Raw genomic sequence first — 22678 nt, 5'->3', positions numbered from 1 at the left:
TTAAAGTGATCCAAACAGCCTGACCTTTTCCAAAATGCATTTCGAAAATCAAAACAGAACATCTGAATTGAGGTTTTACAAAATTGGATGTACCAGAAGAATGGGCAATGGTTTTGAACACTTTTGGCCAAAATGGGAAAATATTCTTTGTTAGCAAAATCAAAGTTTATACATATTAGGATTATGAATGAGCATTTATGTAATCCAAGGTGCCTTGTGGGGGGTGGTGTACAAAATGAAAAGAACAAGGAATTGAATCAAGACTGTGTTTGACATTCATAATATACAGTGACTATCTCTAAGAACCATTCCCCATGAAATAATTGAAGAGGTATCAGTTGAGCAAGGATATGGTTTCTTTAATCACAGGGCAGAAAGTAAATCTTTCATCCTATTGTAACAGGCAATCCCCGCCGGAGCACACAAAAGGGGAGGTGAAGTTCTTATGAAAATGGGGTCATTTTCATGCAAGCACACCTCTCTCTATATCACTGGTAGAGGGGACAGGAAAAACATGAGCCCAGAAGGAAGCACAGTCTCATTTCACTCCACCCAAAAATATACAGTTATTGAAGGTCAATCCTAGAAGTGATGGGGCACCAGGTGTCCAGGTGGTACATACTCAATGGGTGATATGCGGTTATATAAGCAAAGGTCTTTGTAACCTGCTCACAATGATCTGAAAACACAGAGTGGAACGTGAGCCGATTATGTGAAACAATACATCTTCTACTTGTGGTTTTTCTAGACCCCTTGGCCAGGGTCACATTATGAGTTTTGTGGCTCTGGGTACTGTGCCTTCCTGGACCCCTTCCTCCATTAAAAAATAATAATAATAATAAATATATATATATATATATATATATATATATATATATGACTTTCATATAAAGACAAAAACAATATTATCTATGAAAACAGTCTCGTTGACCTAAAAGCTCAATTTTTTTCTTCTAAAAGTGCCATCCGCCCTACCCACAGCCACAAAACACCCAACTGGAGGAAGCAGAGCTGGGAGAAAATCTTGGACATCTTTTATCCTCAAGCTCCCTTTTCTTTCTTGAACTTACGTCAGCAAGAAGGGAATGTAATTTTCTTGTTTTGTCAAGAGCAAGGGCAGAGCGGCTGTTCATCCCCCCAACATCTCTTTCCTCAGCTGTCAGCACCCAGGGGGGAGGAAGGCAAGAATCAGGCAACAGTTCTGTCAGCTCTCTGAGCTCTTGAAGCATCCAGCCTGCCACAGGCCTCAAAAGGAATTCTGCCTCATTTGTTGAGCCGCTGTTATTTTGCTGGATACTTCAAGGCACTCTTATAAATGCGACAGCTAATCAAATCCCTGCTTCAGGAAAAATCTGAGCCATCAACAGGTCAGTTCCCAAGGACAGCTGAGAGAGAGCTGTCATATCTCCACACAGACTGAATAGTGGGTCAGAGATGAGCGGGGTCAGAATAAGGGCCCATGGATGATTTCGGAAGCCTAAGGTAAGTCTTCTGAATGGAGCTTCAGAAGTTTGTGGAAGGGGCAGACGTAGCCCTATTCAATCAGAAATCCTGAAACACAAATGCCTTCTGTGCTACCTGAACTTCTATCTCCCTTCCTGAGGAGAGTAGCAAGGGAAATCCGGCAACTGCTAGTCATGGTGCATGACTCAAACTGTCATGTGAGACTCTTAGGTGTTTTCTTTTGAACCAAATCCAAATACTCGATAAGGGGTGACTAAACAGAAGTAAAACATTAAAAAATACATAGCTATATAGACATTAGCTGTTGCGATCCAGTGTGGGGCCAAAATGCCCAATCAGGCAGGAATTGGCATGCTGCAAGCCAAATGCCAGGAGTTTGCCGAAAGCATGAAATGCTTTTTCCTGGACTGCAAACATCTTGCTCTCACAAAACTTACCAAAAGTCCTAATAAATCCTTCTTCCGATGAGAAATAAAATCTGAAACCAAGAAGTGTTCTCCCACCACCCCACCCCCGCCAAATGGAACTTTTAACAGTCATTAAATCTAAAACTCCACACACATGCCAACTGTGATATGAATCATAAAAGACATTTCTTTGAACTCAACCACCTTTCAAAATGTCCTGATAATCTATAGAATTCATGGATACCAGCTGCTCCCTCTGGTGGCCAAACACAGCTTTCATTTCCCCAGGATGTCACAAAAAGCAAACTTCCAAACACATTGAGCTAATGGGAGAAAAATAAGCCCACCTCTTGAAACTTTCAGGATAAAAAACTGTTGAAAGGAGCAGTGAGTCAACTATCAAAGCAGATGTTTCAAACTGTACGCGTGGGCTTCAAAATCTCTAAGATTAATATTGTCCAGAAACCTGATGACCAGATTGCTACGCTTCCTCTGCATATTTACTTTTAACATTTTTATCAAGCACAGAGGATATTAACCAATCATTTTAAAATATTAGGGTCTTAAATAGTTATGCCAACAAAAACTCCCAAAACAATTAATTCCGTCTTTAAAGAACAGTTAATGGATCAAATTATTTGCAAGAGTTTCTTATGTTACTTTTAGCACCACCCAGATGGCTAAGTTTGTACCACCCGGAGACAAAAATGTTCATGACTGTTTACATTAGATTTTCTGAAGTGAATGAGAGTTGCCTGGCAGCTGATCACTCAGCTCTCCAATTGCTCACTGTCATTTCTTCATTAAAGCTTCTATTTACAGTTTCTTCAAAGGACAGAAAATCCATGCTAAAAAGGAAACAATGCAGAGAAATAAAAATGAACCATCTAGAAAGAAAACCCTTTTAGAAAGGGGAAAAAAGAAAGAGTGGGCTTTTTAAAGGTCTCAATGCTGTTTTCTGAACACACAGGGATGGCTTTCTGCACTCAGATGGGCCGTGTTACGTCTTACTCTCAGCCTTAACTGCTCAAACTCTTCTTCTAGAATATTTCTCTATTGTAAGTAAAACTATGAACTATCCTAGCTTCTCTCAAAAATTTCAAGTGTGTCTGAAAAAGCTATAAAAATATTTAAGTTGTTTTAATGGTCTAAAGCAGAGGTTGGCAAACTTCTCCAGTAAAAGGCTAGTCAGTAGGCAATTTCAGCTTTGCAGGCCATGTGGTCTTTGTCACAGCTACTCACCTCTGCCAACTGTAGCATGAAGAACTATGGACAATACGTGAGTGAATGAGCATGGCTGTCTTCCAATAAAACTTTAATTATGGACACTCAAGTTTGACTTCCATGTAATTTTCACATGTCGTGAAATGTTGTTCTTCTTTTGATTTCTTTGTTTTCCCCCAACCGTTTAAAAATGCAAAAACTATTCTTACCTTGTGGCCACAGGAAACAGGTGGCGGGTCAGATTCACCCCATAGGCTGCAGTTTGCCCACCTTTGCTCTAAACCTATGCCTTTAATTGAAAAGAGTAGCCACTATGGAGCGCAGATTTCCAAGGACCTAGAACGAGCACTCTACAGTTTATATAAACTATGAGGAATCTAACATTTCCAAATGACCTACCTACATACCTCTCTCTCCCCACCCTCCTTTCTCTTTCCCGTCTCTGCCTCTCAAACACACCTCTCCTGAAATCAGAGGTCAGAATTGTCGCCCGGCTCCGGGGCAGGCAGTCATACCTGCTCTTTGATTTCTTGGAGCTTCCGGCTCTGCTCTCTGATATCGTGGAGAAGCTGCAGTGCTTTGTCATCCTCCTGGGACACCTCCATCCTTGCTTGCTCCAAACTTCGCTTTAAGCTCTGCAGAAAGCAAAAATTTTAATAGGGATGCCCTGTGGATCCTGCTCTGCTTGAAAAGATTCATTAAGGGAGCTGCAAGCTGCTTCACAGACACCAAGACGGTTTCGGGTGACGGACCAAAGTTGACTACTTCCGGTTGGTTGCCGATTCCAGTTTTCATCCTGTAAAACCCCTGGGTTCGAGAAACATCATCTCAACCTTGTGACCTTGACCTTGTGGGTCCAGCCTAAAACTACATCGACCTGTCTCCTACCACCATCTACCTGTCCTAGCAGATACTTACTTGTATGGTCAGGACTAAAAACTAGTAAGATCCCTTAGCCGTTTTAACCACCATTGAGATGGCTACAAAGCCTTTTCTGTAGTATCAGTTATTCAAGGACTATCACGTATATAGCTCTCTTTCAAAGTAGCAATGACTTCCTTCTCTGCCCAGTTGTCACTTAAGACTCCAAGCACTCTATTTCCACCTCCTGGCTTCCGTCTCCTGGACACCTTTCATCCATAAGTTTCCCTCAATGCTTCAGTGGCACTGAAATATAGATCTGAAATACAGAGCTGAATAACTCCACCCACCACTGAAAGGCAGCCAAATCTGGAATGGAAACATAGCAGTTATTCTTAATTAGCCACGTCCTATAGATTTCCTCTCTCTTGTGAGGAGGAAAAAAAAAAAAAAAAACTTGAAAAATGTGTGATTCAACTTCTTAAGACTGTTTAATTGGGCACATTAAAAAAACACCTGAATGAAAAATTTAATGAGACAATGGACAAGACAGTCTACTCTCGTGAAGGAAAGAAAGGGGAAAAAAAAAGCCACATGGTAAATAATGACAGAGGGTCTGGGTTTTATGTAAAGGCTGAGCTTTCTTGTTGCTACGCTGGTTGTAGGCAAGGAAAATTGATTTCAGGCAGATTAAAAATACATTTTCTTGTACTTATTTGCGAGTTTGGTTCCTGAGGCTGATCGTGTCAGACATGGTGTAGACCGGAGAGGTCAGGATGGGAGGTGTCACGACACTTTGTGACTTGCTGTAATGACGACGCCCATCTCCGAGCTCGGCGGCCTACCTGGACTTTCTAGGGTCCAGTCTTACTTCTCTGGGACCTCTCACCTGGCCTCACACTACTCTGCAAATCACAGAAGCTCTGGCTTTTGTACTCGCCCTTCCTCTACTCTCTGCCATTGGCTGTGATGTGCCTCATGAAGCTGTCATGAAACAGGATGAGACACACACAACAGGAAGTGCCACCTCCAAGGGAAGGGGACTTTGGGGGAGGCTCACACTGCATTCTGTGATGTAGGTAGCAAGGTCCTGCTCCAGGAGGGATCTCTGAGTCTCAGAGGCCTTCAGCTCCACCTCCTTCTGACTAAGCACAGCCTCCACCTCTGACACTCTCCGATGTAACCGCGTCATTTCCTGTTCCATCTGAAATAAACACATCGACAGGTTAAAAAGGCCCGTGGAGTTTCGTTGGGAGCAATCAAATCTCAAGTAGCCTCCGAAACCACCTGGTGGTCTGGGCTGGCACTATTTCGCCAAAGGTTGGGAGGTAAATACCATGGTTTCTTCGCCTGGGAGCGCACAGTTCTTCGTAAGGATTGTCACCAATGCTAAGTCACTCCTCTCTTTCAAGTCTCGGTTCACACTTGATCACTTCTCTAACCCAGTGAGCAAGGAAGCCACAATCATCATTTTTCACCTGTTTGCTTTTTGGGTTTGGTTTGGTTTTTGCAGACGTCACTTTAATTTTATCCCAAATCCATCTTGATCCCCCCCATCTCCTTGCAAAGATCTAGAGGACAAATCCAGGACAGGGCAAGGAGATATGTATTCGTCTGCACTCTTAGGAGTCCCGGACAAGCAGTGACTTTTATGAGCTTCCAGAAAGCTGCCCCTGGCCGGGAACAGTGAGTGTTAAGAGACGTAGAGCATAATCAACACCGTGGCCGCAGTTACATAAGCAGGAGTTTTAAAAGACTAGGAAGAGAGACTTCGCATCACTCAAAGCAGATGGGATGCATCTCGGCCACAGGTGAGGACCCACGCCACCTGCCGGAAGAAGCAGACATCTGGCTGGGTCATGCTGAGGAACGGGCCGGGCCGGGCCGTGTTAAATCCAGGGCCTCCTCTGGTTAAGATTTAAAGGATTTACAGCAACGTCAAGGCCCGAATTCATCTCCCTCTGAGCTGCTGGAGGCGTGACTTCAGCGAGGGAGGGAGCACCTCGCTCGCTCTGTATGGATCAGGTGGCTCAGTGCCAGCAGCGGCCCCGGGCGGCTCCCTTGGCATATATTGACGGGAGGATCCTGGAGCAAGGAGAGAGGCCGGCTGCGGAAATAAATACCTTGTGACACTTGTCCTGGGAGTCTTGCAGCTCTTTGCTTTTGATGAGAAGTTTCTTTTCCATGGAGCTAGTCTTGGCAGGGGAGTCCAGGCCCAACACAACAGACCTAGGTAGAAAAAAACCAATGTCAAGGTGGCAGGTAGGTGGGCCTGAAAAGCTGCATTCAAAAACGACAGCACAGATGAGGGACCTTCCAGGGTTCTGAGGCTGTTGGCCGAGCTTTTAGTAATGACATCAAGGCCATGAGGCAGGGAGGTGGAAGGAAGCAAGAACTCTGTACACAGGCGGACCTGGGTGTATATTCAGTCGCCACTGACCTGAGGCAATGATTCAGACTCTGAGTCTCAGTTTCCGCATCTACGAGGCAGAATGATCATAACAGGACCTACCACACAGGAGCATTACACACAGCATCCTTCCTACATGGCCTCATTCACTCACTCAGCAGGTCTGCAATGTGCACCTACTGTTTTCCAGAAACTGTCCCAGGTCCTGGAATGGCAGTAAACAGGACATCAAGGTCCCTGCCCTTCTGGAACTGACATTCCACACAGGGCAGAAAGAAGGCATCAGGCAGACACACAGACAAAATGTTACAGATGGTGATAACTTCTGTCAAAGAAGGAAACAGGGTGATCTGATGATAGAGGACACGGGTCGCGGGTCTGCCTGAAGCAATGGTAATCAGGGAGGGCTTCTCCGAGGGGGTGACATTTGAGCTGGCGCCTGAAGGATCAGAAGGTGCTGGCCACCCAAAGCTCTGGAAGGAAAACAAGCTCTAGGGAGGAGGGATAATACATGCCATAGTCCGAAGCTAATACAGACAGTAGCCAATAAATAGTTGGTCATTATATATAATACTATAGGGATCACATTATTGTTTATTCAATCCCCAATAGCCAGTTGGTTCTGTTTCATTTTATAGACACTGCTAAGGCTTATGGTAGGCCACATAATGTCCCTCCCCCCAGATGTCCACATCCTGATGGTTCCTGGCATGGCAAAAAAAGACTCTGCAGACGTGAGGAAGTTAAGGATTTTGAGATGGGAGGGGATGGGGTTATCCTGGATTATCTGGGTGGGTCTGATGTAATCAAAAGGGTCCTTGTAAAATGGAAGCAGAAGAGGGAAGGAGATGTGATGACAGAATTAGGATCAGAGAGAGACAGAGACAGAGACAGGAAGACGCTACACTGCTGGTTTTGCAGACGGAGGAAGGGGTCCCACACTGAGGAATTCGGGCAGCCTCTGGAAGCTGGAACAGGCAAAGACACTGATTCTCTTACAGGTTACAGAGCGTGCAGCCTTGTCGGCACCTTGATTTCAGCCCAAGAAAACCCATCTCAGACTTCCGACCTCCAGAACTCGAAGGTAATAAATCGGTGTGGTTTGAAGCCACTAAATTGGGGGTGATTGTTATAGCAGCTGTAGAAAACGCAGACACTTATTAAGCACTGATGACATGCCTGGTTCTGTTCTAACTCTAGACATGTTTTAAGTCTTTATTCCCCACAACTACTCTATGAGGCAGATACAATTTATTATCCTCATTTTATAGATGAGGAGATTGAGGCCCAGTGAGGTTAAGTAACTTGCCAGTTACTCAATGGTTTCTGTTGGTGTCAAAGAGAGCTGGGGTAGGGAGACTGACTTGAGGCACCTTATAGAACCCTCAGGAAAATATCATCAAAAATAATGCAGTGTGACCTCGTAAAAGTGGGCTAGAAGGATGCTCTCTCCACACACACATACACACACAAAACTGATCCCCACACGTGTGTATAATTCACACACTCTACCTCATCTCTGGAAGCAGTTAATTATGGGTGGAGATGACAGTTCTCATCCAGGGCAGCTGCCCCTAGTGGTTGGCTCTCTGGGCACAAACACTGGGACTGGTGAAGGGCAGGACTGGGGCGACAGCGGCGGAGGTTCTTACACAGGGAGGGACGTGTGGCAGAGCCCACTGCTGCCCCACAGCCCCATCTTTGTTGCCTTGGCAACAGGGTTGCAGGAGCTGGTTGTCAATGAGCATCCGCATCTTACCAGCAGGTGAAAGTTCTGCTTCCTGCTGCCCCAAACCATGTCCCTGCCTAAAAGAGGTAAGTTTCCTGCAGCACTGACCCAGAACACCTGTCCCCACGGCTCCCGGCCCAGTGCCAGGGCTGGCGTGATGGTGCTGGCTCACTGTACACCCCAGGGACAGCTCCCTACACACACACTCCCAGGGCAGCCAAGTGAGTCGACACCCAATCAGGCTGCTCTGTCCAAAATCTGACTGTGCCACTCCTAACTATATGACCTCTCTGAGCTTCGGTTTCCTCATCTGTGAAATGGGGGTAATATCAACCTACGTCAAAGAGTTCTCGCGAGGATTAAATGAGATGCCCTGTGTAAAGCCCTCAGCAGAGTGCCTGGCTCGTCATGAGGGTTCCATAAATGTCAACCTATTACCAGTCCCACTGTCCTTTTGATCACCACCCCCTATGCAAATAGCACAGGCCTCGCAGACCTCAGTTGCTTGAAATAGTCAGACTCAGGGGGCTAAATTCCCTCTGTGCCATTATTCATGTTAAAACAAATGTTGATTATTCATAGAAATGGGCAGCAGGGACTGAAATCCAGAAATAAATCCTTTTTAAAATCTAACTTTTGGCCAGAAATTTTAACCAATTTCTACACCTCTCACTAGCCTGTTTTCTACCTAAATCCAGCCAAACACACACACACACACACACACACACACACACACACACACACATATTTTTTTTTTTTTAATCTGAAGTGAAGTGGGTTGCTTGGTATGGCCTTTGCTATTTGCTTTATTCCTGACTTCACTCGGGGGATGAGCTAGAGAAGACCCAAACCACCCAAGGAAGAAGGGATGAGCGACATAGAGGGGCTCCCTGGTCCTTCAGTAATCCAGAGTCACCCACATGTCACTAAGTCACACGCATTGACATGAGTCAGAGGTGACAACACAGGCCACAGCTCTTTGTGCCCAAGCACGAAACTGGCAACCTTTAGAAGAATAGTTACATGGATGCGTGACCATGTGCCCAAAACTTGATGATACATGGAAGACGGGCTCCAGCGGTGTTGAATGTTTCAAGTGTGCTGCTGTGGATACAAAGCCGATTGCTTATTTGCCAAAAAAAAAGTTTCTAGGTCACTCATTAATGGGCCCAGAATGGAGGGGACGTGCGGCCCACCCACCAGCACTTGTGGGAGACAATGCCACAGCCCTCCTTGTCACGCAAGGTGCAACTCCCTCATTCTGCTATTTTGATGCTTGACAAATGTTCACTGTTTCGAAGTTCTAAGTACGGCAATTAAGAGCTCTTCACAATAAAGGTGCTAAAGAAATCTTTTTTTATTTTTTCAAAGAAATAAAAATCACATCTAAAAAAAGCTATAGTAAGAATTCTATGACTAAACCCGGCTTGTAGCAACAATCTCATAAACAATAATGGGATTGGAGCATGAGACTGGAGGAGAAGGGGGGAAAAGGTCATCGCAGCTTTCAGGAACTTCCCTGCACAGTATAATCACCTGAAGAGGTTTTGAAAACTACTGATGTCAGACAGTGAAAATACTCCACGTGATACTATCATGATGGATACATGTTATTATATAAATGTCCAAACTCACAGAATGGACAATACCAAGAGTGATTTCCTAATGTGAACGAGGGACTTTGGGTGACAATGATGTGTCCATGTAGGATGTGTCCATGTAGGTTCATCAATTGTAACAAATGTCCCTCTCTGCTGGGGGTGTGATGGTGGAGGCAGGGAGAAGATGGGAAATCTCTGTACCTTCCTCTCAATTTTGCTGTGAACCTAAAACTGCTCTAAAAAAAACAGTAAAGCATTAAAAAAAAAAAATGGCCAGGCCCCAACCAACCAGTCTGTCTGTAAATGAGAGACAGACAGACTGGGGGTGGAGCCTGGGCAGCTCCTAGGTGATTCCAATGTACAGACAGGATTGGGGAACCATGGTGCTAATTAGAAGAAAGTACCTGCGATTTAGGGTCTAAGCATTTACAGCTCATAGTATGACTGTCCCCAGCATTTGATGCTAGGTGGCCTTCTGACCATGCCATTTGGAACTGGTGCCTTTTGGTCCCTCATTGAGTGGAAACACAATTTTGAAGTTAATCATGGTGGGCTAGGAATTTCAGACCAGGACTATTCCTACCCCCACCCCCAATTTTAATAAGTCAATTAAAATAAACAATTTCTATGAATGTCTACAAAAGAAATATATGATAGTTAACATGGCTTAACTTAGCATATTTGTATTCTACTCACTTTTCATGTAGACACTGAGGCCAATTCAATCTCTAGGGCCAATGATAGGCTCTCAATGATAGGCTCTCTTCTTGACGGCGTCGATCCCCCCAACAGATATTCTAAAATATTATCACAACTTATTCTTTTCTAGGATCTCATTCGCCATCCTTCTGACTTTCAAAACAACACCAAATTATTGTAGACAATTGCATTATTCTAGAATTGACCATAATGCATATCACAGGTTGGGAAGTTACATCCAACGCGGGCCTCAGACTATGAGGACCGTGTCCTCTTCAAGTAGCAACTCTGCCGGTCGAAAATCACCTTGAAACGCCTCATTTCATCAAGAGTAGTAGTATGTCAAGAGCTGATGGTAGTGTTGCTTGAAGGAAAGGTTGCAAAAAGCCCTGCGGAACTCTAAAGTTATGGGTAACGGGCACAGAAGTACTTTTAGATTGAAACTATCTGATCACCAAGTTCTGTGGACCCTGGAATAGGACAGAGGCTACCTGCCAACTAAAGAGTCTTCCAAGAATTTCCTTTTGTTTTCAAAATTCTCAAACTTCAACAAATATTTTTTGGCCACCTTCTCTAAGTGGCCACCTTCTCTAAGTGACTGTGTATGTGAGAGAGAGAGAGAGAGAGAGAGAGAGAGAGAGAGAGAGAGAGAGAGAGAGAGAGAGAGAGAGAGAGAGGATAGATAGATAGATAGATAGATAGATAGATAGATAGATAGATAGATAGATAGATAAAGAGAATATATAGAGGGCCGGCCTGGTGGCCCAGGCTGTTGGAGCTCTGTGCGCCTAACTCCAAAGGCTGCCGGTTCGATTCCCACATGGGCCAGTGGGCTCTCAACCACAAGGTTGCCAGTTCAACAACTCGAGTCCCACAAGGGATGGTGGGCAGCGCCCCCTGCAACTAAGATTGAACACGGCACCTTTTGCTGAGCTGCAGCTGAGCTCCCGGATGGCTCAGTTGGTTGGAACGCGTCCTCTCAACCACAAGGTTGCCGGTTCGACTCCCGCAAGGGATGGTGGGCTGTGCCCCCTGCAACTAGCAACGTCAACTGGACCTGGAGCTGAGCTGCACCCTCCACAACTAAGACTGAAAGGATAACAACTTGAAGCTGAACAGCACCCTCCACAACTAAGATTGAAAGGACAACTTGACTTGGAAAAAAGTCCTGGAAGTACACACTGTTCCCCAATAAAGTCCTGTTAACCTTCCCCAATAAAAAAAAAAATTCTTAAAGAGAGATTATATACATACACACATACATGAATATACAAGTCCTGTGATCGCATGAGAGGTACCTGTAAACCAGTGTTTCTGAACCAGGGACAATTTTGTCGCCCAGGGGACATTTAGCAATGGCAGGAGACATTTTTGATTTTCCTGACGGGGTGGGAGTGCTATCAAATCTAGTGGGTTGAGGCCAGAGATGCTGCTCAACGTCCTACAATCCCCAGAACAACCTTCCACAAGAATTCTCCAGCCCAAAATGTCAACTGTACAAGGTTGAAAAACCCTGCTGTGGATGCTACACGATTAATGAAGCTAGAAGTCCTGTCTCAAGGAAGCAGCAATGTGGGTGAGAGAATTAATGCCACTACCTTTATCATTGATAATAATGCACATTTCCTGAGACTTACTATGTGCCAGGCACTGTGCTTGGTGCTCTATGGGTTACCTCATTGAATCTCCCCAACAATCCTATGAGGTGGGTACTACCGTGTTTCCCCCAAAATAAGACCTAGCCGGACGCCAGTATTATTATCCCATGGCACTGATACTCAGGAATAGCTTACCCTATGACCTCTACATTTTCCTACATTATGATGATTGGGGTGCACGTTGGGGAGGGGGGCAGTAGAGCTGGGCGTTCAAAGTTGAACTCTGCAACCCAACAGTTGTGGGTTCAAATCCCAACTCTGCTACGTCTTGCCTGGATGGCCTTGGACAAACCCAAGAAAAGAAACCCAAGGAAAGCATTGGCGAGGCTCAGAGGAGTGAGGTCACAGAGGAAAGGAAAAGGGAGCCCTAGAGGGAAGGAAAATTCTATCCATGACTGGCTGTGTGCGATGCTGGGAGGGCAACTCTAAGCCTGAGCCCAGGACAGCTGGGTACCAAAGAGCACCCATAGGCCAGGTCAGTCCACAGCCACCCCCAGAAACAACTCAACCCACACACGAAGAACAACTCTTCCTCCATCGCTTGGCAGCTCAGGGGTGGTAATTAAATAGGAAACAGTACAGATTTTTGAAGCCCAGGCTGGTTCATGCACCAGGCTCGATGAGATGGCAGTACAATAAGGATGCTAAGAAAAGAACATGCCGCCTGCCCACACATTGCTTGCCTACTCCTCCTGGCCACATCTCTGATACACAGCCAGTTATCCCATGGAGAGAAAAGGCACTTCTGAGCAGCGGGTGTATGTAGCCACCCACCCACACACAGCAGTGCTGTCTCTTCAAGCACGAAGCCAAGTTTGGGTTTTCCTTTTTTTTTTTTCCCAGCTTCTATTTTCTAGAAAAATTTACTCTGAAATCAACATCTCTTCCTAATATACACATCTGCTTTATAATTATGGAGGCCCAACGAGTACTGATAGAGGGAATGGCATATGACACAGAGGGACGGTTCGGCTTGGTTGTTCCTGCTGCAGCAAAAAGAACGTGGGTTTTCAGGGGTTTTTTTAAATGTTAGATGTGACCTAAAAATTGTCTTCCATGTAACTTCAACATTTAAGTAACAAAGTGATAAAATGCAGTTTTCCCAATGTCTATAAATAATCCACATAACTCCAAAAACACCCTTAATAAAGCTATCAACAGAATGCTTCCTATCAAGAGTGTACAATCTATACTTCCATCCGGAAAGCAAGTATATGCGTTGAGTATTCTAATCACTACTGTAATCATTAAGATCACACTTAAGCATCAAGCCACCCATTTATTCCCTTAGGAAAAGGACCCCAAGTTTGCAGAAGATGCCACCAATTCACAGATCACACACATCGCAAACCACAGATATTCTTGAGATAACCAAGAATGGACACTGGCGGCTAAAACGAGGGAATTAAAATTAGCTTAGCAGAGGGCCCTACCTTAATTGTGGCCAGCAGCACTAAAAATACTTGCAACTGCAAGATGTAGCATGGTGCAAAAAAGAAAAACCTCATCAGCACTCTGTTCCAAAAATATACTGGCTTTTAAGATGGAGCATTCTGAAATTTATGAACTAACTTTATAAACCAATTTTAAAACACACAGTGGAACTCCATCATGAACACTTGAAAATATCAAAAATACTGCTCTCCTTTGAAAGAGTTTCAGAGTCTAGCCAGCTTTGGGGCTCTCCCCCCCACCCCCAACAGCCGCCCACACACACACAGCACATACTCACACATACATACACCCTGACGCACACACATAACCAGGCGTGGACTCCAGATGAATTAGAGCTTTTGCTTTGGAATGATTACTATGCCATTCAAGAATCATTTATTAAAAACCGTGTTAATAAAAGCAGAGCCTCTCATGGGATCTCTGATGAAGTCACCTCCTCTAAGCCAGTGCCTAGCGTTGCAGGTTAATTTCACTGACACATCTCCACTTCTTGCCTGGATGGCTGCAGTCACCCAACTTACTTCCCTGAATCAACCTGTTGTCGCCCTACTAGCCACCACGCAACCTCAGAGGGATGCTTTGTAAAAGAAGAACCAGATATTCCACGTCCCTACTCACAATCCTGCAGAGGCTTCCTGCTCACTGCAATTATAGATGCCCCTCAACTTCCAATGAGGTTACGTCCCGATAAACCCACTGTAGGTTGAAAATATTAAAGGTCAAAAATGCATTTCACACCCCTGACCTACCGAACATCACAGCCTAGCCTAGCCTACCTTACACGTGCTCAGAACACAAATATCCAAAAATCACTGGCCACACAGAGTATCTGTTACCCTGGTGATCAGTGACCGCATGGCTCACCGGGAGCTGCGGCCGCCCATCATCACAAGAAAACAGTCGAAGGCCCTGTGGCCAGTGAAACCTGGGACAAGGTAAAAATTCAGACGTCCAAGTACAGTTTCTCCTGCGTGCATATCGCTCTCGCACCATCGTAAAATCAAAAACTCTAAGTCGAACAATCGTGAAGTCAGGACCATGTGTAGAGCCCAATTCAAACCTAAAGTTCCTGCCTACCTCATTCAGACCTCGTTGCCCACGCAGCCGCAGCTCCGGCCACCTCAACGTGCTGCTTCCCTGTTCACTGGACAGACACAGGCTAGTCCTGGCCTCAAGGACTAACGTGGTCATTCCCCATCTCGGCTCTGATTTATTCAGAGCCCCAACCACTATCAGAAACGTTCTTATATATGAGCTCATTTATCCTGTCTTCCCCCCGACAGAATGCTAACTTCTTGCAGGCAGGGGCAGTATCTGTCTTGTTCAGTTATGCCACAAGGCCTAGAACAATATGTTTGTTGAGTGAGTGAGTGAGTGAGTGAGTGAGTGAATGAATGAATGAATGAATGGTGTGGCAAGACCTTCTGTGCCCCAGGAAGCCTGTTTAAAGGTCACGATGGGAGAAGGAACCCAAAATAAGCAGTGTGTTGAATTGACGCTAGCATGAGAAATCTTTCTGGTCCTTGCCCAGGAGATGCGCAGCATAAGTTCTGGGACAGCAATGTCACATACACACTCTTCTATCCAGAGGCTACTCCAGCACTCGAGGGGGAGCGGGTGACAGCTAGGCTGGGCACAGCGCACATGCTCCTTCCCCAGCATGGAGTTCCAGACTTCACTGGACCTGGATCCTACCAGAAGCCTCGAGCATGTTTTATGGAAAGTGCGGGTTTAACTGATGCATCACAGACTCTATTCAGAGTAAGAAATTGGATGGAGATATTAGGACATCTGTCAGGCACCCTACATGGAGCCCGATTCTCTCAATAGGCAGAAACCAGCAAGATGTCTTTATAAAGTGGAAGCAGGAAAGAAAAGAGAGTCAAAAGTACCCTTAGGCCATCCTTACCCCTAAATAACAATAACAAATATGAAATGCATACTCACTCTGCCCCAGGAGCTACCACTGCATGCTCTACGTGTCCCCACAACAAACCTACCCAACAGGCACTATAATAACCCCATTTATATGTCAGGGAATTGTGGCCGAGGGCTGCTACATGCCTTGTTCACACAGCGAGGGGTGGAGCCTAATTTGAGCCCATTTCTATCTATTCCAAAACCTGGACTTTGAATGAGTGTGTTATAGTTCGTCCCAAAAAATAATGCTCATATACACTTTAAAGTTCAAAGCTAGAAAAAAGTTGGCCATTCCTCTGCCGTGTGCAACCTGCGTGAACTTAAGTAACCTGAGCTTCTGATCATCAGTTTTCTTACCTGTGAAACAGTAGGTCATTGCTGAAATTAAATGAGAATGCTTGTTGAGCACTTAGAATAGTGCCTGGTACAGAGTAATTCTCAGTAGAGTCAGCTCTTTCACCTTGATTATTAGGTGACTATAGATCCTGCATAATCTAGTGAAGTCATGACTGTTACAGGCCGGGTAGTGCAGTGGTCCTGGAGGCAGCCAGCTATGGGTATACGTCTTAAGTCTCTTACTATCTACAAAACCTCAGAAAAATAACTTACATTGCTGAGCCTCAGTCTCCTCATCTATAAAATGGGGTTAATAGCAGCTATCTCATAGAGTTACGGTGAGATTGTGGGACTTAATGAGACAATGCATGTAAGGCGCTCAGCATAGTTCTGGGCACACAGGAAGTCCTCAATCGATGACAGCTTCCATTAGCAGTTGTAGAAACTGTGCAGAAGGAAATGGTGTTATCCCTGGCCACTTTGGTCTAATTCAATTTGACAAATGTTCACTGAAGACCTGCCAGGGGCAAGACACAAGGTAGAAAACACGGTCCCTGTCTGTCCTCGATGAGCATTGAGCAGGTTGCCCGGACACAGGGGACAAGAATGAGATGCAACTGAAAGGCAGGCTGGGGTCTTGGCATACCAGGCTTGAAGACCAAGTTCAGGAGTGGCCATTAATTCTGTGCACACTGTGATGCTATTAAAGCTCTGAGCAGAAGAATGACATCATCCACCCGTGCTTTGGAAGCATTCCACCTTCTGTGGAGAAGGGATGAGAGCCAGGGAAACTAGAGGCAGAGAAATCAGCTAGGAGGCTACTGCAATAGTCCAAGCAAAAGTCAATGAGGGGTGGCGGTGTGGACAGAAACATGGGTACAGATGCAAGGGTCATCCTAGAGGCACAAGTTAAAGACTTGACAACTGATGGGATAGCAGGGGGAGGTAGAAAAGAGTTTACGATGACTCAGTTTTCTTGCCTGGAAGGGTAGGGAAAGTGGCAGTTTCTTAAAAGAAATGAGGAAACCAAAACCAGCACCTAGTGGCTGACTGAGGGAGCGAGTCTGTCTGTGTTGAGGACAGAGGTGGTGAGAAACTGGGCGAAAGCATGGCAATGATGAACACAGGGCACGCTGAGGGGTAGGCCATGGGGAAGCAAGAGTTCAAACCAAGGGACTAAATGAAATCACCAAGAACAGGCTTACAGGAGAACCCAGGAGGGAACTCGAGGGAATGGTGTGTCCATTTCAAGGGTCTGTGACCGAAGAGGACAGCCGCGAAAGAGTGAGAATGGCAGTCAGAGGGTTTGGGGGAAAACCAAGTTTCCAGAAGAAAGTAGAAAGTTTCAAGACAAATGCGGCATCCCGTGGCAAGGCAGAAGTCACTGGAGTTGGCGGTTGGGTGGAATCAGCAGCTTCTGAGACAGTAATTCCCACAGAGCTAGTGAGGCTGAGGAGGACGCTGCGTGTAGGCTATTCTTGCTGGAAGTTTGTCAGAGAAAGGAAGGTGAGTGAGGTCAGGAGATGAAAGAGAAGTCAAACAGAGAGAACGGAGAGAAATCCACTTAGGCAAAGGAAGAGCTGCCAAACTGGCACACAGCTTGGGAACATATAGCACCATTTAGTCAATTACTGTCTTCTTCGGGGATCCGAGGCAACCATGCAAATTAGCACGTGTAGGCCAGCAGAAACGGCGCTTGACAGATCTTCGGGAGCCTGATCTTTGGGATGGGGCTAGGATGGTTTGGATTAGATTTCCTGAAGGGATCTTGAAGACGAATGAGAAGGCGGCAGGATGGTCCTGCCAGGCCTGCCAGGCAAACACGCACAGTCTAAATCGAGAACAGAATAAGGCAAGTAGAACAAAATGTGCTCGACAAAGAGAAGGAAGAAATTGAAGGATCAAGAAGAGAGACTCTAACACAACACACAGCGTGGAATGTTAGACGCCTGGTCCACAGAATGGCAGAATGGAAACAGCACAGGGCACCTGGGGGCAGTGACCATGGCAGGAGCTAGTTATGGGTTTTTTAACCTTTTTGGGAAGTACACCTTCGTGTACCAGAGCAGATTCTGTTACGGTTGCTGACTACGTTTTTCCAACTCCAAACACAGCTGAGGCTCTTTGCAATAGGGATCTGGCAGGGGTGCACACAATCACAGACACACAACGTGGTACAGCGTGGACAGACACACAGAGTGGTGACACAATGACAGACAGCCTTGGGCTGGACGTGGACAGGAAAACAATTTTTAAGAGAATTTTTAAGAGTATTTTAGTAAAAAGGAGGTAGCGCTGATGAGAGAGGTCAGGCTGTCTTCCACTGGAATGAGCCATCCCAGGATAGATGACTGGCGGCAGCTGGAAGTACAAAATGCAGATTTGAATAGACACGGATCATAGAGTCATCAACAAACGGAGAGCTGCAGCCATAAAAATGATGTGGCTCAATTCACCAAATGCTTATTGAGCAACTTGTTCATGATTGGCCTGAAGATATGGTGACGAGCAAAGTCAACGCAGTTCCCTGTGCTCGCCAATAAGAACTCTCAGGGAGAGAGTATATATGTATGTGTGTAAACACAGACACACACACACACACACACACACACCAGGTAAAAGTCTCAAAATAAGAAGAGTAAGAAATCTGAAAAATCCAAGAGCTGCACAGTCCATCTACTCAAGAAACTCGCAGACACGGCCTGTCGGTTCTCATCCCACCTGCCCCAACCCCCCTGCTCATCATTCCCCACAAGGGACCGCCACTTCTGACCAGTGTGTGACCCTGGGGACCTCACACAAATTTCCTAATTTCTCCTGTCTGTGGCATTTATACTTGGCAGCATAGCACAGTGGCTAAGAGCCGCTGCCGTCATGTAGCCTGGCCAGGTCCAAGTCCTGGCTGAGCCACTCCACTGAGCTGCTCAAAGCGCACGGCCTTGGGCAAGCTACTTAGTCTCTCCCCGCCTCAGGTTCCTCACATGTAAAGTGGGGAGAATGGCGGTGCCCTTCCTTACGGGCTGCTGTACAGATGAAATGAGTTCATCTGTATCAAATGCTTGGAACAGAGCCTGGTACCGAGCTGGTACCCTGTAAGGATGAGCCGTTGTTATCACTCTGCCTACCTGAAATTCTCTCTGCGTTCCTCTCCGCTTATCCAAAGCTGTCTTTTAAAACACCAAGCCCAATATGTTACCTTCCATTAGTGTGCTTATAAGCTCAGTTCCCACACACGTATTTAACGAGGGTCTACCGTGTCCAGTGCTCCAGGAAACGCACGATGAATAAGACCCTGCCCTGCCCAGGTGAGCAGAGTCGACTAGGGAAAATGGACAGACATGCCAACGAAGATCATCACTGTAATTTGGCAAGAATGGTCAACCGGCCTTCCCCACTGAGTGTTGCTGCATCGGATTTTGCCTTACTCTCCTGAATCTCCTAAAACAGGTAGATAGCCAATATGTACCGGGATATTCTGCAGCAAAGAAAGGGGTTTGGTGGGTGTTCCCTGAATTGTCTCACACATATATGCTTTGACTTGTTCAATTTGATGGAAAGGAACCCATTCTGGGCCTGGACCTTCTAATTCTATCCCCCAATCCACTCCACCCCAACAACCACCTTCTACCTACAGGTATTTGGCAACTGCATATTAATTTGTGGCTGGTCAGGACGTTTAAGCTTCTCGAGTAGAAAATTCCCAGGGCCTGGGAAGCTGGGTTTCTGGTCTGGCATGACTTTGGACTACATAATTATTGCTGAGTTCCTTTCCTATCTTCTTGGCATAAGTAGAAAGACACTATACATACATAAAACAGTGTATTAGTAATAACAAAAATAAAAGTGAACATTTACTGAGACTTTTCCATGTGCCAGGTACTAGACCAAGTACTTTATATATTTCATATAATCCTCCCAACAGCCATAACAGGAGGTGTCATTATTACCCCACTTTGCAGAAACTGACATGCAAAGAGGCCCTAGCAGAGCACGGAAAAGGCACCAAAAACTGGTTCTCTGAAAATCCGGGAAGGCAGTGAGGGCAGCCATCTTTCATCCCCCCCCCCCACCACCACCAAGTTTGGAGGGCTGGCTCCAAAATGAAATTTTCAAATCCACCCAAAAGGAAAGGAAAAAGCCCTGAGCCAAAAGGAAGAGCAAGCCCCCTTCCTAAAAACAGCCTATTCAGACACTGTCATCCCACAGATTCTAGTCTCAATGAGATCCCATTGCTCCTCTAAGATTTCCAACTTCTCCAAAAGCGTAAAATCAGCATGTGTAAAACTAACACACACTATAAAACCAACCGGCTTTTTCCTTTGAGAGTTCATACTGAAGGTTTGCAGAAATGCACTGTTTCAACAAGAGCTTAAATAAGGTAGTACCTCAGATCTAGGAGGAAGGGGAAAGGACCTAAAGAAATGCACCCCACGCTGACAGGGAAGGGAAGAGAGCTGGGATCCATTTTATTTTTAAACCTTTAACACACTGATTTCTGTAACTATCCTACTATTGTAAAGTCCAAGCAAATAAAGGCTCACAGGAACATCCAGGCATTCAGAGCTTGGGAATCCGGTTTGGGTTACTCCTGCTTAAAAAGAGAAAGAGGCACCAGACACTCACCCACTCTCCAGCACCAACTCACCATAACCCCACCCCAAAGACAACCAAAACTAGTTCTTGTAGACTCTCTCCTACTCCCTCCAACTCAAGCTGTAAGAAACTCCCACTAAAATCTCTGACATAGAATGCTGAAATCAAGATTCTCGTTAAACCTTAAAATAATAATGCACTCACTGGCTGGCTTAGAAATAGTGTCGGGTCCCACAAAAAGGACCCTAAAAAGTGACAAACGATCACAACAATTAAAATCATTCTCACTGCCAGAGTCTCCATGAAAATTCCTTGTTCAGTCATCTCCACCTCTGACCATTTCATTCAATTCACTGGTAACAGATCTAGGGTCAATTTACCCTGTGCAATAGAGCAGCATCTGCAATTTCCTCAGTGGTGTGAAGAGTGAGTAACAGCACAGGTAATCGATGTGTGTAAATAAAAACCTGTGACGCTGAACACAGGGAGGGGAAAAGGAGAAACTCAGGAAGGAAGACCAGGTCTCCTGGTGGCAATGGTGGGACCCCCAGAAAATGCCTCCCCCTCCCACCTCCAAATGAATTTTATGACTACATGTCAACAAAACGGCAGGGAATTCTAAGTAATTCCATCCCTGCATCTCCTTTATTGACTTTCTAACTAATGATAACCTGACATAAGTCCAGGGTCACCTACATCCAACAGGTGGAGTGAATTTCTAAAATGGTGCTGTACGTTTTACCCATAGGGGCTGCCTGTGGCAGAACAGCCAAATCCGATGGCCAGATTACATTATAAGACATAAGATGAAGGGAAATCTTTTTTATTCCAACCCCGAATTGCCATGGAAAAGGCATTCAAATTCCCCCAAAGACGGAGACAAAAATTCCATCTTCTAGACAAGAAACACACCGTTTTGTTTGCATGGACTTTTTTTGTTTTATGAGAATCTTATTATGCATTCTGTTGGGGCATGAACAGGAGCTCATTTTATGCTCTAGAGATATATTTTGAACTACCAAAGGTGAAATAGCGTGTCTTCAAATACAGTGAGCAATATAAATACAACCTGGGGAAAAGGATCACAAGTAAATTAAATCAACAAATATTTATCGAGTGCCTGGGCCTTCACACTGAGATGCCCTGTCAGTGGGTTCCCTTAACTGAGCTTTTGGTGAGAAGCAAAAAGATGCAATTACAGTCTTCCAGAAAAAAATAAGCAATTAATCACACACTGCTTCAGATGAACTGCTGTATCTAAGATTCCTCCCCGCCCCGCCCCCCCCCCAACATCATTCTGCTTTTGCCCCTGAAATCTAATTCCCTGCAGTCCTCTCTGGTTTTTCAGATCACTGATTAGCACCGTAAGCCAGCTTTCATTCTGACCCGGACAGCCCACTACTAACCAGAACTAGAACTCCCCACACACCTTCTGATCTGTGACCTTCAGAGTGCTGTGTGTGTCAAGGTTAAGCTGCCCACTAACCACACATCCTTTCATGTCGGGCCTCCACTTCTGCCCTGCTCTTCGACGCCAGTGCAAAATCTTGCAGCCTTGCTGGGCCATTTCAAATCCATCTGACGGCACATTCAACAGCTAGTTAGCTTTCTGCCTCTCCTCCCATCATCCAGATTGCTTTGGGGTTGCAGAGCGAATTAGTCAGAAAGGTACAGCCAATACTACCAAAATCTAACCCCAAATTGTAAAACCAGCCCACAGGCAGGAGGGAAAAAACAACCACCTCAGCATCTCTCAACAGAAAAATCTCTCTCAAATTCAATCACAGCCCTCAACCCTATTTCATAAGTGCCCAATTCCCCACAATAGTCTGAAATCTTTTCAGGAACATTACTGTCAAAATAGCACCCAAGGGGAGACACCATCCAAGAACCAACATGACATCTCTTCAAATTGATATCTAAGCTACAAGCACAACAAATCGGGAATGAATGCTACCAAGGAGAAAATAAAATTCTGCTCTTCTCCTAAGTGGGCAGCAACTAATTATCCAACATTAATCCAAGAGCCTCCAAGTGAGGGAGCCAGGCGTCAGGGGAATAACACAGCCGGTCCAAGACCTGCCGGGGGAACTCACAACTCTGAACGCAGAATGTCATCGGAATATCAGAATGAAGCAAGACACTGAGCTCCTACATCGAGGCTACTGCATGTTAGGGACATTCCAAGAGGCTGGAAGGCAGGACCCTCCAGTCCCAAGTGCCACGCTAACGCGTTGTTTCATTAGCTTTTTCAAGAACGGAGAAAGACCTATCATTTCGAGAGGTTTACAGTGATATTTCTACTTCCATTTTCTAGTCTC

At 45.5% G+C, this 22678-nt stretch overlaps 1 protein-coding gene across 18 annotated transcripts in view; it reads right to left on the bottom strand.

The window, feature by feature from the left end:
- Positions 1-22678, bottom strand: part of CIT (citron rho-interacting serine/threonine kinase) — a 154027-nt gene that overhangs the window by 71963 nt on the left and 59386 nt on the right. For all 18 annotated transcript variants that reach the window (XM_019753968.3, XM_074321905.2, XM_074321908.2 and 15 more), the window contains 3 exons: positions 6080-6185; positions 5017-5160; positions 3611-3730 (listed from right to left, as the gene is read on the bottom strand). In XM_019753968.3, coding sequence (XP_019609527.2) covers positions 3611-3730; positions 5017-5160; positions 6080-6185 — 370 coding nt within the window. The remainder of the gene's footprint in view (positions 1-3610; positions 3731-5016; positions 5161-6079; positions 6186-22678) is intronic.

Source organism: Rhinolophus sinicus, chromosome 9 (assembly GCF_057876585.1).
Source record: "Rhinolophus sinicus isolate RSI-liver-muscle chromosome 9, RSI-T2T, whole genome shotgun sequence".
Taxonomy (NCBI): domain Eukaryota; kingdom Metazoa; phylum Chordata; class Mammalia; order Chiroptera; family Rhinolophidae; genus Rhinolophus; species Rhinolophus sinicus.
This window is presented reverse-complemented; position numbering and strand designations above follow the sequence as displayed.